This window comes from Psammomys obesus, unplaced genomic scaffold (genome assembly GCF_907164565.1).
Source record: "Psammomys obesus unplaced genomic scaffold, mPsaObe1.curated_primary_1811, whole genome shotgun sequence".
Classification (NCBI taxonomy): domain Eukaryota; kingdom Metazoa; phylum Chordata; class Mammalia; order Rodentia; family Muridae; genus Psammomys; species Psammomys obesus.
The window spans coordinates 4,147,207-4,164,418 of record NW_026590062.1 but is presented as its reverse complement, the minus strand read 5'-3'; the positions used below and the strand labels follow the sequence as shown (position 1 = coordinate 4,164,418).

Here is a 17,212-nt window from a genome sequence, read left to right as displayed (position 1 = left end):
TGGGAGTGGGGGCCAGGCTGTAGTCCCTTGAAGTCCCAATGCAGAGACCAGAGGCCTGCTGCATGTCACCTTGAAAGACCTGGGAGGTGTCAAGGCCTGAGCCTCAGGATCGCCCTGTTGAGATGACAACTGGAAGAGGCCAGTGTCACTGCAGGTGTCCTCAGAGATGCTCACTTCTTACTTTCTGTGTGTGTGTGTGTGTGTGTGTGTGTGTGTGTGTGCATGTGTCCCCTCTTTCTACCATATGCGTCTCAGGGACTGAACTCATCAGACTTGGTGACAAATGCTCTAACCACTAAGCCACCATACTGGTCCCTGAGAAACTAATTTCCATCCATAGCCCAGAAAGGCTGAGAAACACCTATGAGAGCTAGGAGCCAGTGGTGTGGCCAGTGAGGTCTAAGTGCTCAGTGCGGTCTTGGGAGCCAAACACCAGTCAAGAGGATCTATGACAGTTTGGCCCAGCCTGGGGACTCACTGACGTCTTCCTGCAGTGACAGGGAAACAGGCTGGGTGTGTAGGGAAAAGAACACAAGGGGCTGCACGCAGACTTGTGTGCTAAAGAGCACTGTGGGGAGGCCTACAGGCAGCCGCATGTCCTCCCAGACACTGAAGGCTGCAGTTACACAAGGAGCTTTAGAAAGCCAATTCCGTAGAAAAAGGTGGAGCCAAAGAAAAATGAGTAAAGAAAACAGCTACACGGAGTGAAAATAAAGGCTCTGCAGAGTGTTCAAAGAAGCATGTGAGTGTGTCCTGGTGATCGTGCAAAGTCTCCTTCCTCAAAGATGAGGTGCCAACTTCACATGGCTGAACCTCGGCCAGGTCACGAACAACTGCAGGCCTGTTTCTTCGAAGCATCACAGCAGTCCTGAGAGCAATGCTCCAGTTCACGAACGCAAGGCTCCCGAAGACTCAGATGGCACTGGGCTGTGTTCAGCTCCTGCTACACCATGGCCTGTCTCATGCCACACGTGTCCAAGGCTGAGCCCAGGGTTTGACTCCTACCCCTGCGCCCACCTGCCTACCCCGCGCCCATCAGCCCACCAAGTGCCCGCCCACAGCAGTAGAAAGCAGCAGTGACAGCCTGGGGTGACACTGAAATAGAGCTTTATTTCACAGTCAATGAGCGTTTGAAAAGGGCGGGTGATCGCAAGCGCATAATGAAAACAACTCAGGGGCCACATCAGAACCACGGTGTGAAATGAACAGACTGAGGAGGGCCTCCTTGGTGGAAGGGAAGTGATGCATCCTCAGACCCAGGCTTTCTGTGTAGCTCTGGTTCCCATAACCAGAGAAAATGCCCTATAATTAGCTAGAGTTTACTGAGGTATGGAATCTTGAATACAATGATGAAAACAAACCCCAGAGGAGGAATGTGGAAAAATACAAGTCATAAAAAGAAACTGTTGCTACCAGGACCCATAGCTGCTTGGAGAGGTGAACTGGGGGCTGGGTCACATGAGCTGACGGGGAGACAGGGACTCATCTGTGGTTCTGAGGCTCAGCCCGTTTCTCCAAGGCCACATGTTCCCCTAGGCACTTAATTCCGGCAGGGCTGCACAAAGGCCTTCCCCAGATTCAGGCGGCCCCTAGTCCCATCCCGGGCCCCTGCCTTTACCAGGCTAGCCAGCCAAGTGACTCTCTTCAGGGTGGCATGTGCTCACGTGTGGTATGGACTCTTTTCTTCCTGGTGCTGTTGGGCTGGGATGAGGACCACACAGTAAGCACCCACACTGAGCCCCAGCCCAGCTCCTGTGGGGGTCTCATACTTCCAGACAAGGAGCTCCTCTGTCACCATCTTTTCCGGAAGCCGGGCTCTTCCAGAACGTTCCACGTGGTCCTTGGGGCCATGCAGCTAATAACCGGAAATAACTACACGGAGACCCACAAGTCGCCTCTAACAGAATAACTTTTTTTAAAAGATTTATTTATTTATTATGTAAACAATGTTCTGCCTACATGTGTCCCAGTGCACCAGAGGAGGGCACCAGATCTCACTATAGATGGTTGTGAGCCATCATATGATTGCTGGGAACTGAACTCAGGACCTCTGGAAGAGCAGGCAATGCTTTTAACCTCTGAGCCATCTCTGCAGCCCCACAGAATAACTTCTAAACAGCAACTTTAGAGCCTGAAAGGCTCCCTCCTCTCTGTCTGGTCCTCCCTAGAGCTGACAACTAGACAGACGACAGGAACCTACGTGTCCTGTCATAGAACATGACTTGTTCTTGTGTGGCTCTAAAAGCTACGTATGAGGCATTGTGCAGCCTCTGGGCAACGCTGTAAACACAAGTCTGTAAGACCTGTGGGTGAGGAAAGCAGGGAACGGCTCTCACCAGAACCTGGACACCCGTGACATCCTGACATCTAGCTGGACCACGATGAGCCTGAACAGGCATGGTGGCAGAACTACCCAGCAGCACCCTGAGTCTGGGCTAGAACCAAGCAATGTACAGTTGTCTGGAGTTGTATCAAGTCAGCATGCTTCTCTGTGCTCAATGTCAGTCCCAAGCAATTTTGGGGTATCCACAGGGCTGAGAAAAGAAAGCATTCACCATTTATCAGGTTAGCACTCAGGAACACTAAGAACTAAACCTCCCTTTATTAGGAGCATGCAAGTGCATTTTCACTTGCAGCTGAGAAAGTCTTGACCCTGAGCCACAAATGAGGTCCTTCATGACCTGCCCTGAGACACTGGCATGTGCTCTGTGAAGCCCTGATCCTGACACACTGATGCATGCTTCCGTGACTTTGGCAATGTTGTTCCTTGTGCTCAGAGCCCTCTGCCTTGTAGGGCTTTGAGGGTCTACAGCAGATGGAAGACCTGCGCTGTCTTCTCCCACCTGTACCCCTACAGGGAAGCAACCAACTCTTTCTGCAGCACACACCCTCAGAGTGCCAGGGCCCAGGTGGCCCTAGCTCCAGACAGCCTAGCCAGCAGGTCCCTTCTAACAGGCAGGACAGCCTTCGCTCCTACGTGATCCATATGATGCACAGAAAGAGATGAGCAGAGGGGAAAGGGGAGATAGGTAAGTAGGTCTCTCGGTCACCTGACTTCTCTGTCACCTCACCAGCTATGGCCCTGGCTTTTCTAGATTGCACTTTGTCCCCCAACAGGGTGGACAGGTATAAGATGAGCAGGCAGGCTATTGGGTCTTTGCGAAGTCTAAAGCAGCAGGAACCAGAGCAAAACTGCCTTGGACCATCTGAGGTCGTTCACAGGGAGGAGACAAGAGAGAGCTCAGGACGGGGCTGTGGTGGGCTGTCACCTGGCAGGTGCCTACCTTGGGCCGGTAGCCCTCCTCAGCCATGGTCTTCGCCTCTTGCTGCAGCAGAGCATCAGAGAGCTGTTCTGCCTGCTTGGCCGCCTCCTCTTCCTCCTCCTCCTGCCGGGCTGCTTCCCAGGCCTGGAGCTGGCGCTCTGAAACCTGAACACCAAGGAAGGACAGAGTCACCAGAGACAAGGCCCATAAGGCACAAACCTGCCTCCAAGCAAGGAAGCCAATGGCAAGGGCCAGGAGCCAGCATGGAACTAAGGATGGGAAAATGCCATACACATGGCGCTGTGGCCCTCGTGAACAGTCTGAATGCAGCCATGTGTGTGGAGAACAATGGGATAGAAAGAAGAAAGTAAGTGGCATTAGCCTGGTCCCCACAGAGACTAAGGAACCAGAATGGAGCCTGCACCAGAGGCATGGCTCCATGGTTAGAAGAACAAGCTGCTCTCTGCAGGTGAGCTGCTTTCAACCTGCCTGTGACTTAGTTCCAGGAGATCCAGTGCCTCCTACTGGCCTCCCTGGGTACTGCATACAAGTACACAAACCCACATTCAGACACACGCATATATGTGAGTCTTTTAAAATGTCAGGACTGCTGCAGAAGTCAAAAGGGATGTGAGAAATGAAATGTAACCAGGGACTCCAAGCTCTGCCCTCCTGCATCCTGAGGCCTTGCAGAGCCCACTGCCTCCAGGGTCCTCTCCTGCAGAGGCCACCCTTGCCCTGGGCCCCCACCTGGGCTTCTAGCTCCTGCCTCCTGGCTGACTTCAGCTCTTCACGCTCCTCCTTTGCGCGCTGAGCTAACTGCCTCGCCTCCTCCAGACTCTGGATGAGCTTTTCCCTGTGTTTTAGGGTCTCCTCTTGCGCCCGCCGGTTCTGTTCAATCTTCTCTTGTATCTGCTGCTGCCTCCCTATCAGAACCTGGCCAAGGGGAAAAAGAAGGTTTGCAGTTCAGCACCTACTCCAAGCCCCACAGTGGCTGCAGCTGTGACTATACGACCCATCCTGACCCGCCCGACCACACAGGGAGCAGGCCTAAGCTCCCTGCCCAGCGCGGCCACCCACCCCGACAGTCTTGGTTACTTTTGTTTTCTTTCATTTTGTTTTGTTTGTGTCTTCTAACTCTGCAGACCTTAGAGTCATCTGGGAAGAGGAATCTCAGCTGAGAAAATGCCTCCATAAGGGTGGCCTGTTGGCAAGTCAGTAGTGAGTTTTCCTGTTTGACAGTGATAAGCAAGGGGCCAACCCACCGTGAGTGGAACTACCCATTGACAGGTGGCCTGAAGTTGTGTAAGAAAGCAAGCAAAGCCAGTCACGAGGATCAAGCCAGTAAGCAGCCTTTCTCCATGGCTTCTGCTCCCATTCCTGCCCTGACTTCCCTCACTACCAGACTGTGATCTGAGAGTTGTAAGACGGAATAAACCCTTCCTCTAAGTTGCTTTAGATCATGTCTTTATCACAGTAGTGGAAATCCTACCTAAGACTCCAACCTACATGATACAGCAGTGCTTTGGGAGGACAGCAAAATGCTGGGGAGCCCTCCACATAGGACGAGGGTCTCCAGAAAAACGCAGCAAGGCTCAGCCCAGCAGCAGTGAGCCACACAGGCACCCAGGATGCAGTCATGCATCCTCCTCCACGACTCCAGGTAGCAGGCACCTGCTGCTGTTTGCAATTTGGACCTTGAGCCAGAGCCATGTGATGTCCCAACCCAGGCCAGGAGCCAAGCCAGCAGACATGCTGACGCCTACACTGTCCGGGGTTCGGGAGGTGGGCGGGGGGTGGGGGTGGCGGACACACATAATGTGGCCACAAACGGGGAAAACTGAAGTGAGAAGCCAGAGGGTACGGAATACAAAAGTGAGCACCAACCAACCTACCATCCAACCAACCAACCATAGCCTGATTCCTAAACAGAACTGATCCTTCCAGATCCCTTCAGTGAAGCTTTCAGTCAGGGGTCGTGACAAGGGCTTGCCAACTGGGTTCTCTGTACCCCTCACACACTCTGCTCCACTGCTAGCTGCTGGCCCCAGGGAACCCACTGGAGGGTGGGAGAGCAAGCTGCAGCTGCAGACATGTGGTGTTGCCACTGGTGAGGTGCTGAGAGAATGCTCAAATCAAACACCACAGTGAAAAAAAATCCATGTGCCAGAGAAACCATGAACAGCCCAGGAGACAGAAGTGCAGAAGCGGCTGTGGACAAGAGGGCTCTGGAGACGTCCTACTTGTCCTTTCTGTACGTCTGCAGTCTGTCCGTCCTTTCTAGTAAGCTTGTGTTACGTCCCCGGTGACTTAGATGCTACCTAAGAGAACCAGAGCAGGCTCATTCCCAGGCCGGCAGCTGGAGTTACCTCACTCATTAGTCTGTCCCGCGCACTTTGCTCTCGAGCCCACTCTGCTTCTCTCTTTTCCCACATCTCCTTGGCCTCCTCCCTGGACAAACACAAAAGAGACAGCAGAGGCTCTAGGCCACCAAAGGCAGAGAATGGAAACAGGGCACACACACAGCTGCCAAGCTTTAGGCACGCTCATCCACTCCAGCTTTCCAAAGACGACAGTTACGGACAACACTTCCATGGCATTTTACGTCATCATTCAATACTTCATCTCCTTAAAGAAAAAAAATAAAAGCACTGCATCCATTGAGCATGAGGTAATAAAGCCATCAGGATCAGAGAAGGGAGGGCGGTACCTTCGGCCAAGCCAGATCACCACACTCCCAGGATGGCTACTAGCTCACCTGGAGGCAGCTGGCAACCTCCTCGGTTTCTATGAGCCATGTACCCACCACTTGGCTGTCTGTCTGGATCCAGGAACAGTGTCTGACACCAATGCATACTGCCTGTTATTTGGCTATTTCCATCTACGGGCTGGACTTTTAGGCCCCAAAGCTGGACACATAAGTCAGCAGTCCCAAGGGTGCTAAGGAGATCCCTGAGCAGGTGGAGATGCCCCAGGGCAACATGCAGCATGTTAGGATCCAGACCGATTTGCGCAGAGCCAAGCAGCATTAAACATTTCCACACCGGAGCAATCTCCCCCCAAGGTTTTCAGACTTTACATAAATAATCATCTTAACCATATGCCTTCCACCTTGATTAACGTGAGGTCATCACCCCAAGCCACTAGCAAAGACATGTTCCCTGAGGATGATGAGTGAGCTCTGAGGACTGATAATTCACCCTGTGGCCTGAGGGCATCTCACAGACCCAGAGGAGAGGTCAAGAGCCTCTTGCCCAGCTGCTGTGCCCTCACCTCAGCAGCAGCTGCAGCTCTGCCTCCCTCGCTTTCTCCAGCCGCAGCTGCTCCTCGATGACCTGCTTCATCCAGGCTGCGTCGGCCAGGGCTTGCTCCCGCCTGGCGAGCTGGGCGCGCTGCAGCTGGTCTTCCTTCTCCAGGAGCGCCTGCAGGATCCGCCCGTCGGCCTCCTACAGAGAGGGGTTCGGCCTGTGGGTGGGCTGGCCAGTGCCCTGAGGCAGGCAGTCGAGCTCCCTGTCCGGGTGTGACGGGAGCCAGCTTCCTGCACAGCCTCCTCTGCCTGTGCCACAGACCCAGCCATGCAGAGCCTGATACCTTCTCAGTACGCAAGGGAAGAAGGGCTGGACTGCTTCTGGATGACCACGCCGTCCGCTTCAGGCCCTGCACAGGCCCTGCACAGGCCCTGCACAGGCCCCGAAGCTCCCGTTAAAGGGAGTGGCCCTCCTGCCACCTGCGCCCCCACAGGCACACAGCCCTGGACAAGTTGGACAGCACATTTTGGAAGACTATTTGGCAGCAGTTTGCTAAGAGGGTGCAGCTGTGCACAAGGACAAACCCGTGCACAGCTGTTCGCTGCAGCTTCACTGTGAACGGGGGATGAGAATTCACCAGACGCCTCCTAGCAAGGAGTGAGCTATTACCCAGCTCCACACAACTCAACACCACAACAAAAGGGTGAGGGGACCCGGAGACAGGGCAGAACGGTGACACCGCGGCCGACAGTCTGACCAAAGGAGGCAGACAGTCAGGAAACGTGAGTGTGCCCACCCACAGGCTACCCAGGGGCGTGACGGGAATACCATGCAGCTACCAGGGAAAAGGCCATCCAGCGTACTCTTCCACACTGAAAGCAAATGTGCCAAGCAACACAACGGAAACGGCACTGGGAAATGAACACAGGGGTTTATCACAGACTCTATGGCTGTAATAAACAGGAGGAGGAGAACCTGCACCAAAGCAGGCATCTCTGAAGCTGGGGGAGGACATACAGCAGGGCCGGGAGAACCTTGCTTTACAGAATCGGGTACTCTGTTGCTTGCACCCACGCTGTGAAATGATTGCTAGTTAAGCCAATGAACATCTGCATCACCGCCGTCACTTTTCCCCTTAATACCTAAGGGCTGGGCTGGCAAGATGGCTCGGCGGGCACAAGCACTTGCTACCCAGCCCTGAGAGCCTGGCTTCAGCCCCCAGCACTCATGGTAAAAGGAAGGAACTTCCTCCTAAACGCTGTCCTCTGACTCCACGTGCACACCTGCATGCTCGCCCTCACACAGTGACAACATTTTATGTGTCTGAGTGTGCTGACTATTCATGTCTGCCTGCAGAGGCCAGGAATGTCAGGGCATTGGAACTAGACTTTTGGAGGGTTACTAGCCTTATAGTGCCATGTGGGTGCTGGGAACCAAACCCAGATCCTCTGCCAGAGCAGCAAGTGATCTTATCCACTGAGCCACCTCTCCATCCCCCAAAACTTATTTAGTATTTAATGAATACCTAAGAACCAGGTGTGGTGGCACACACCTTTAATCCCAGCACCTGGAAGGCAGAGGCAGGTACATCTCTGTGAGTTTGAGGCCAGCCTGGTCTACACAGTGTGTTCCTGGAGAGCCAAGGGTTCCTAGACAGTGAAACTCTGTCTCAAAAGACAAAAGCAGTGCAGTTTTCCCCGGGACGGCACCCCAGGCCCTCACAGCTCAGGTACAGAACAGCTTCGCCAGCACTGTCAGCTGGAACCCATGCTTGTACACGCCTCCAGCTCTCTGTGCCACCCACCAGCATTTCTCTAAGAATGTGCTCATGTCCTGAGCAGTGGAAATACTGTTTCCAAAGGGCGGTGAAAAGCCTGCCAAGAAGTAGGGTCAACTCACCAGCTCCTCCTGGATCTGCTGGGTCCGCCTGTTGAGCTGTGCATTGTACTGATGTCTCAGGAAGCGCCTGAAGATGGGAACCAAGCGGCTTCAATCAAACAGCTGCTCAATACAGGCCAGGCCCCCCTGCTTCTCGGGAGACCCCATGGAAATCTGAGGAGGCAAGAGGTCCCTGGGAGGAACCCAGGCTCCCCACACACACCCGAGCTCTGCCTTGCGCCGGAGGGCTGCCATCTGCCTCCGCTCTTCCTCCAGCCTCTCCAGCTCCCAGCGCTGCTTCAGCAGGTTCTCCTGTTCCTTCTTCAGTTTGGTTGCCTGTGGTTACAGCAGTAAACCCAAAAACATGGAGTAGTTAAGACTGTCCTCCGTCTCGGCCAGGTGCTACATAAGCACAGCCTGGGCCCTGCTGCTCATGTGATTCTCAGCTCAACTAAGCCATTCCTCCACGCCTGGCCCAGCCTTACTTTCTGTGCAGAGACATCCTGTGATGGCCCACACCCACTCTAACTTAACTGTTTCCTTGACCAACATAGCAGCCATGGTGAGGCCAGTGATGAGTAAGTGCTTGCTCGGCCCTGTCTCCAGCATCCAGACTTAGTGGTGGGCACTACATTTCTAGTTATTAAAACAATGAGGCCAGGAGAAGAGACACGGACAGGAGACCAAAGAGGCGAGGCCTCCACCCATCTGAACAGAAGGCTTGGCCCTCTCAGGAAACCAGTGTTCTCAAAAACAGTCCTCTAGACCAAAATCCCTCATGGCTCATGTCCTCAGACCCAGAACCTGCAGCTGGTGGATGCTGGGTACTTTGTGCTAGAGCATGTTCCATTGGACAGCTCTGATCTCAAAAGGCCCCCAACAATGAAGACATGGGGTGGACAAGTGTCTCTAGACCACTAATGTTCTCACGTGTGAGTGCAAAGTGAAGCACCTCAGCAGAACATAAAGGGGCACACGCATAAGAGAGCACCCAGTCTGGACGAGAGGCATAGAACCCCCCCCCCCCCCCCCGCCCCGCTGTGATCTTCTTGGAATGGCTGCCTTATGCCAGAAAGCTCGCCCTCACCTCCATCTCCTTCTGCTTCAGCTCCTCCATCTGCTGGCGCAGAGCTTCGGCCTGCTGCTTGTCCTCCAGCTGCCTCCTCTCCTCCTCTGCTCTCATCCTTTCCTCGGCCTCCCTGCAGGCTGCTTCATACTTATTTTCAAACTGCTTGTTCTCCTGCTCCTCCATGGCTTCTTGCTGCAAGAGGACAACACTATCGACATGCAGCCAGGAGAGACACGGCTCCCTGCTGCCACTCAGCTCAGCCCAGAACCCCACCTCTCAGGTTTCTCCCCTCCACAAGACAACACAATGAACCTAGAAGCAGAGTGCATGCTGTGGGCTCATCCCCAGAGGTGCTGCGTGCGGCAAGCCAGGGGTTAGTGTTTCTGACGTAGGTTGATGGTGCTGGGGCCAGAGAGACAGCTCAGCAGCTAAGGCCCACACTGCAGTCCCAGAGGATGGCCTGAGGGCATTTCCCAGCACCCGAGATGAGGCAGACAATCACTGTAGCCCCACCTCCAATCAATCTGATGCCCTCACCTACCCTCTCAGACCAGCACACTCGGCATACACACACGCTCACACACATAAGATAAAAAAAAAAAAAAAAAAAAAACAACAACTTGGGGCTGGAGAGAAGGCTCATGGTTAAGAGCACTGACTGTGGCTCTTCTGAGGACCCTGGCTCAATTCCCAGAACCTACGTGGTGGCTCACGGCCCTCCATAACTCCAGTTCCAGATGAACTGGATTCAACACCCAATTTTGCCTCCACAGGCACCAGGCATGCTTAAAGTACACAGACATATATGCAAGCAAAATACCCATACACAGAAAGATGTTAATTAAAAAAAAATTTAATTTAAAAAAGCTGGCCAAAGTGGCACGTGCTTGTAGTCTCGGTCCTGGGAATGTTGAAACTGATAGGTCTCTATGGGTCCTTGGATATCTACTTGGGGAGGCTACAGCCCACTGAGAGACCCTATCTCAAAACACATGGCTGGGTCCTGAGGAGCATCACCCAAGGTTGGCCGACTGCCACACACATGCACACATCTACACATAGAGCCACACATGTGCATGCACATAGCTATACACACACACCTGCATACAAACACACACACATGAATGAGAATGCACGTGAGCATGCACAAAGCAAACATTCAGACTGCACATGCAGCAAGCAGCTGGGCAGGCACCTGCTGCTCATCTAGGCAAAGCACAGAAACAGACAGAGGACAAAGCCAGAGGTGGGGAAGGGGCCGCAGAGGGTGAGGGGCACACATCACACACCTGCTTTTTTTCTTCTTTCTGTGTTGCCCAAGAATTTATCACGTCCTTCCTATGAAGGTCCATCTCAACCTGAGGATGAGAAAGAGGCCTTGTATGAAACTTGCTGAGGTGACTTACTGCTGTCAGTGCCACCTGCTGGAGCCACAACTGCAAGGGAACACCAGTGAGTCACCTTGCGGTGATTGAGGGCCAGCTGGCAAACCTAAGCTCAGTCCCCGGAACCAGCCATGTGAAAAGCAGATTGTGGCAACACTCGTGTGGGATCCGAGCCCCTCTGTGGTAAGATGGGAGGCCCAGACGAGAGAATTCTCTAGAAGCCCAGGAGTTCAAGGGCCGGCCAGCTAGCCTGGGGTGTCCCGCTAAGCAGCAGGAAAAGATGAACCCTGCCTCAGCAAGCAGGGAGGGTAGACACGATTCCCACGCAAGCACCATGGCACACTTGCACCCCTCACATACAAGGAAGCCAAAGGACCATGTACTATAGGACAGTTTACACCCGGAACACAAGGGCCAAAGTTCCCTCTGGAGTCCCCCGCCCCCAGGTGAGCAGGAAGCAGTCTCAGAAGACACAGAACTGCAATTTGAAAGGAGAGTCCAGGAGACAGCTGGGTAAGGAGCAGAGGCCACCCTGTGCTGGGCTCCCTTGTTTACAAAGCAGCTTTAGAACAGGCTGGCCTGCACTCAGAGAACCTCCGGCCCCTGCCTCCCCACTGCCTTGATTTAAGGAGTGAGCCATAGCTGGGAATGGCAGTACACGCCATGAATCCCAATACTCAGGAGGAAGAGGCAGGTGGATTTCTGTGAGTTCAAGGCCAGCCCGATCTAAAGCTACAGGTCTACATAGTAAGTTCCAGTATGAGCTACATAGTGAGCCCTGTCTCAAAAAAAAGGGGGGGGGGAAGCACCCCACCCAGATTTCTTATTTTTTAGTGTTTTTCAATTTTATTTTATTTCATTTTATTGTGTGTGTGTATGTGTATAGAGGCCAGAGGACAATTTGTGAGAGTTGGGTCTCTCCTTCCACCATGTGGGTCCTGGGATGAAATTTAGGTCACCAAGCGTGGCAAGCAAGCACCTTTACCTGCTAAGCCACCTCACCTGGTAACTTCTAGACATAACTGCATAAAGTGACAATACCAAACCTGTACAAACACTCCTGAGATGAATACATGTTATCATTAACAGGCTAATAGGCCCTCCAGCCGATCTCTATGCAGAGATGGATGCAAAACAAGACATGATTCCCTCTGTCCCAGGTCTGCAGACGGCTCCTGTCTCCTTCACCTTAGGAGCCAACAGGCAGCACCAACCCAGACCCAACTGACTCTGACAATGCCGCCAAGAGGAACAGCCCAGTGAGCAGCTGTGAGGGAGCAGGTGTGAGGGAGCATCCCAGTGAGCAGCTGTGAGGGAGCAGCTGTGAAGGTGCAGCTGTGAGGGAGCACCCCAGTATGCAGCTGTGAGGGTGCAGCTGTGAGGGTACAGCTGTGAGGGAGCAGCTGTGAGGGTGCAGCTGTGATCCTACATATTGCTAACATGGTCCTGTGCCTCTGAAGGAAGGTAGGCAGGACTGGCCCCATCTCCTCACCAGCTCCATCTCTTCAGGACTCTCTACCATTGGGTGCCAGTCTCATCTGGCCCTTTACAGCTTCCTGGACTCTGTTCTTCCAGTTACTTCACTTTCCTCACTCAATACCATCGAACTGAACTAAACCCAGTGTCCTGTAAGCTCCTCTCCTCTAGAACCATTCTTAGAGACGTGCTGAGCCCACTGCCCAGGTCTATACACCCTCTGGGCAGCGAGCTCCTGGGCCAAAGAGCATCTCTCCAAATGGCAGTCTGCACAGTTCACTGCTCAGTCCTGTCTGAACAGGTCTTCTGCCTGGTGCTCTTTCCTGTTTCAACCCAGCACAAATCCAGACGCAGAAACAACAGAATCTGAAGCAGGCGAAGCGGTGGAAGGCTTGGTTCTCACCTCTCGAAGTTTGGGGTTGGTCTTTCTCCAGTGCTCATATAAAAGTCGCTCAGCGATCTATAAAGAAAGCACAGGACACCTGATGTCGTTGTTCAAGTCCATTCACACTAGACAAATTACAGTAGTCAGCACAGCTTCTCCATTCAGGGACGCCACCACATCTGCCATTCAAACCTGCTTTCCTTGCACACACAGCTCTGGGGACAGGACCGCAGGGCAGAATGGACGACACTGACAAATGACTCTCGCAGTGGACCAAGAGCCAGCCAAGATCTGATGCCATGGCTGAGTCCCTCTAGGAGTTTCCAAATGCATAGCAGGCCAAAACACACAGCCTGAGGCTAGCTAGCACAGCCACTGAAAGTAAATACAGCCTTCCCAGGCCTTGTGGAACTACAGAACCGAAAAGATGAAAGGGAATCACTTGCAGTGATTTGTAAGCCAGGGAAGGAGGCTGCCACATTCCAAACACTCCGTGGAGAGGCACAGAAGAGTGGGTGCTGGCTTTCTGTCTGCTTGCCCTCAGTCTCCCTGGCAAGCTCATCTATCCGCTACTGTATTAACTGCAACTTCTTCAGGATTCCAGCACAGACTGGACACCAGCAGTTCTCCACAAATCCTCCCCCACTCCAGCAACAGGCTGGCAATGTAGAGACAGCCATGCCTTGTGGGCTCCCCACCTACTGGATTCTTGGTCTGTCTGTTGTGAGACAGCCACTGCTGGACTACCTGGGCTACACGCTGGACGTGCCAACAAAATATGGTTGTACTCTCCCCCACCCCCCCCACCCCCCCCACCCCCCCCCCCCGCTGCAAACATTTTACCATATTTGGTACAGATCATTGTTCTGGGCTGAGTCTGAACTATCCCCTGGGCTCACACTTTAAATGCTTGCTCTCGGCCATGCACGTTATTCAATCCCAGCACCTGGAAGGCACAGGCAAGAGGATCTCTGTGACTCTGAAGCCAGGCTGGTCTACTGAGAAAGTTCCAGGCTAACATAGTGAGACCAGTTGAAAACAACAAAACCAAAAACAAAGATAATTGCTCGGCCTTTAGGGGGTGAGAAATTAGCTAGAGGTAGCAGCCCAGTGAGGTGGGTCTTTGAAGGTTATCGGCCAAAAACTTCTATTGTGCTGTCTACTTCCTGAGCCAACATGCTATGAGTGCCAGTGGCCATGGACTCCATGCCTTCCTCAGTATGAGTGCTTCAGACCCTCTAAAACCATAAGCTAAAATAACCCCTCCCCACTGTCTCACCAAACCAGGAACCCAAGAATAACCCCCGGAGATGCTACGTTCTTTGGGTTTGGGGAAGGTACCAGTTTCCTCTGTTCTTCTCGGGCTGCCTTCAGATCCCTGTGCTGTTCCCGGATTCTTTGTTCCCGAAGGCTCATGCTCAGCCTCAGACCCTCCAGCTCCTTGGCCAGCAGGTCCTGCTCCTCCAGCATGAGCTGCCTGAGCCGCTCACGTCGGGCCTCCAGACTCCTCCTCTTCTCCTCCTTCATCTTCTCATGCTGGTAGGCCTGCATGCTAGGTAAGAAGCCCACTGTACTCAGTCACACCAAGGCCAGTTTCAAATGCATTTCTACATAAACGGGGGGGGGGGGGGGGGGGGCTCGGTGGCACACGCCTGCAATCCCAGCACTCAGGGAGGCTGAGGCAGGCGGATCTCTGTGAGTTTGAGGCCAGCCTGGTCTACAAAGCGAGTCCAGGACAGCCAAGGCTACAGAGAAACCCTGTCTTGAAAAAACAAAACAAAACAAAATCTGGTGGTGCTGCATGCATTCATCTTTTAAAATAAACCTCACTTCTTCCCCACACATCCCAGTTCCCGGCTGGAAGAACACCACCGTGCAGACAACTCAGGCTGTGACGAGCCACAGTCACTAGGCCCTGAGGCCACATCCCTTGACCAGCTGGCGGTAGGAACCAGCGGTCTGGTCACATCGACACTTGCCTCCGCTGGTAGGTGCTCTTGGAGCTCCACTGGGCCTGTTTGGAGCTGTGGATGTCCGAAGTCCTGAAGTAGCGGCTGTTCTGTTCCCACTGCTGGCGAAGCTGGGCCTCCTGCTCCCGCTGGCGCTGGCGGGCAACATGCTGATCTGCGGGCCTCCCTCGGCACCAATAAGAAGGCAACGTGGGAAGAGCCATCTGGAGGAACAGATGGTGGAGGACAGCGGTGGGCAGAAACTGAGACAGCCACAATGCTAGGAACCCTCACTTGGAGGCCTCCTCTCTCTAAGGCGAGGCACTCACCCCTTGGCTGCACCTTTATTAACAGTTCTCTAAGACCTACATTTCTCATCCTAGAATAACTGAATGACCAAAACTTGAGAATGAGGCTCAGGCCAGCACGCTTTAAATGACTGGCACTGAGGCTGCAAACCGTGACCAGCCATTATCAGCGACATTACAGACAGAAATTGTCCTTGCAAGGCTGGGATAGGCATCTGGGATAGGCATCTGGGATAGGCATCTGAGGATTTTTTTTTTTTTTTTTTTCACTGTGTATAAAACTACAGGGCAAGCAGGTCTCAGTGGCATGGCCCTGCGGTCCCAGAAACTTTGGAGGCCGAGACAGCCGAGATCACTTGAGTCCAGGAGTTCAAGGCCAACCCGGGCAAAACAGGAAGCCCCTGTCTCAAAAACAAAAGAAATACTCGGAGACAATGATCTGAAGACTGTCAGTACGTGCCAAGCACTTGATAAACAACTTCTTACAGGTCCTGTGCGACGGAGGCCCCCCGGCCCAAGCTAACCTCTGACTGGTTACCTCTGGGCGCCCGAAGTCTCCGGCCTAAGCTCGAGCTTGCGCTCACGGGCTCCGTGCACCGCTCCCGCCGACAGACGCCAGCCGTTTCTTCGCCGGTTGCCGGGGCAGCCCGCGGGACGGAACGCCGCGAAGGCCAAACTACCTTCCGCGCGACGCCCGCCACTCGCCGGGTGGCGGGGGTTTCCTCTGGCGCCCCCTCGCGGTAGGAGGGGAAATCAACAGTCAGTGTTGCTAGTCCCTGAAGTAGGGGAAAGGAAAAGAGTCCTTCACCACCCAGAGTCAGGGTGTGGAGGATGGGAGCCGGGGTGGACGTGAAGGGAGGAGGGCGGAAACCAACGGATCAGGATAGAGGAGAAGTGAGTCTGTGTTCCTCAAACGAGGCACATGAGAAGCACCCACTGGCCAGAGTGAACAAATAAATGATTTTTCAAAGCTCCCCGGGAGTGTCCCACAGGCTACGGAAAGAAGAACCGCCTGTCTACATAATAACAAGTCGTTGGTGTGCTTCTCCTGTAGTCTTAGATTGATGGTGGGCGTTCAAAAGTTTTAGTAAGCGTACCTCACATGGCCGCCCATATTTATGTATTAACTATTCCATTAAAAATAAAAAGCAGGGCCGGGGAACTCAGAGATTGTGTATCTTTAGCATGCTCAAAGCCCTGAATTCAATCCCTAAAATAATGTACAATATTGTTTTAGCAGCCCCCCAAATAATGCAAATATATATGTAAATATTCTATCCTTCATTTTTTTTTTCTCTCATTTTCCCACGCATGTTATTTTTCTTCCCTCTCAGTCCTCTATTCCTTTCTCTATTTCTCGTGGGGCGTGCACAGTGTTGTTTGGCTCAAACCTGCAGCATGCCAGATATGGTGATCCTGGGATGGTCACTTCACCCTCTGACCCTAGGGACCCCAGGACCAACTTTGTGAGAGACTGAAGGGAAGTTACCTGGAGGCTTCTGGGGTCCAACCAGTCCAATACAAAGTGAGCTTTCTTCTGCCTTTTTCAGCGGGGAGATGGTTAATCATGGAATGCCTGCTCCGTACTTTAAGATCCCCACAGGTACCCTACACCCCCGCCTCTCCCATGCTGCATCTCCAATGAAAAGGAGGCGGCACCCCCATCTGGCTGTGACCAAGCAGAAAGGGCCTCCAACCACTGAAGGAGCCCAGTACATATCTGTTGACAGAACTCCCATGAGTGTGCTGCGAACCTCAGATCCAGAGACACCAGACGCTGGGTCCTGATTAGTCTCTTCAACAGTGCAATTGCCAGATAAACCCAACCAGAGGGTCTTTAGAGCTTAACTGACCTACTGGTCCTGAAGGTGCTGTGACTTCTAGACCTCCTTCTCTTTTTCCTCCTCCTTCTGTGAAACAGGGTCTTAGCTGGGGTGTGGTAGTGCACGCCTTTAAATCCCCGCACTCAGGGAGGCAGAGGCAGGCAGGTCTCTGTGAGTTTGAGGCCAGCCTGGTCTACAATATGTCCAGGGTAGCCAAGGCTACACAGAGAAACCCTATCTTAGAGAAAGAAAGGAAGAAAGAAAGAAGGAAAGAAAGAAAGAAGGAAGGAAGGAAGGAAGGAAGGAAGGAAGAAAGAAAGAAAGAAAGAAAGAAAGAAAGAAAGAAAGAAAGAAAGAAAGAAAGTCTTGTTGTGTAACCTAAGCCGGAACCCAGTGTGTACCTCATACTGGCCTTATACTGGGGATCC

The 17,212-nt window shown here is 53.1% G+C and overlaps 1 protein-coding gene across 2 annotated transcripts; it reads right to left on the bottom strand.

Moving 5' to 3' along the window:
• Positions 1-1,097: 1,097 nt before the first annotated feature.
• On the bottom strand, positions 1,098-15,581 carry Tchp (trichoplein keratin filament binding). Of its 2 annotated transcripts, none has more exons than XM_055606426.1 (13): positions 15,486-15,581; positions 14,684-14,877; positions 14,046-14,256; positions 12,723-12,779; positions 10,748-10,816; positions 9,477-9,650; positions 8,613-8,725; positions 8,411-8,477; positions 6,537-6,709; positions 5,633-5,714; positions 4,014-4,199; positions 3,285-3,428; positions 1,098-2,534 (listed from the first exon to the last, which is right to left on the bottom strand). In XM_055606426.1, exons 2-13 carry the CDS (start codon positions 14,875-14,877, stop codon positions 2,502-2,504), a joined length of 1,503 nt encoding a protein of 500 aa, XP_055462401.1. In that variant the 5' UTR covers positions 15,486-15,581; the 3' UTR covers positions 1,098-2,501. The 2 variants fall into 2 exon arrangements, with proteins under 2 accessions (XP_055462401.1, XP_055462400.1); XM_055606425.1 differs by having other exon boundaries at positions 15,500-15,581.
• Positions 15,582-17,212: the final 1,631 nt, after the last annotated feature.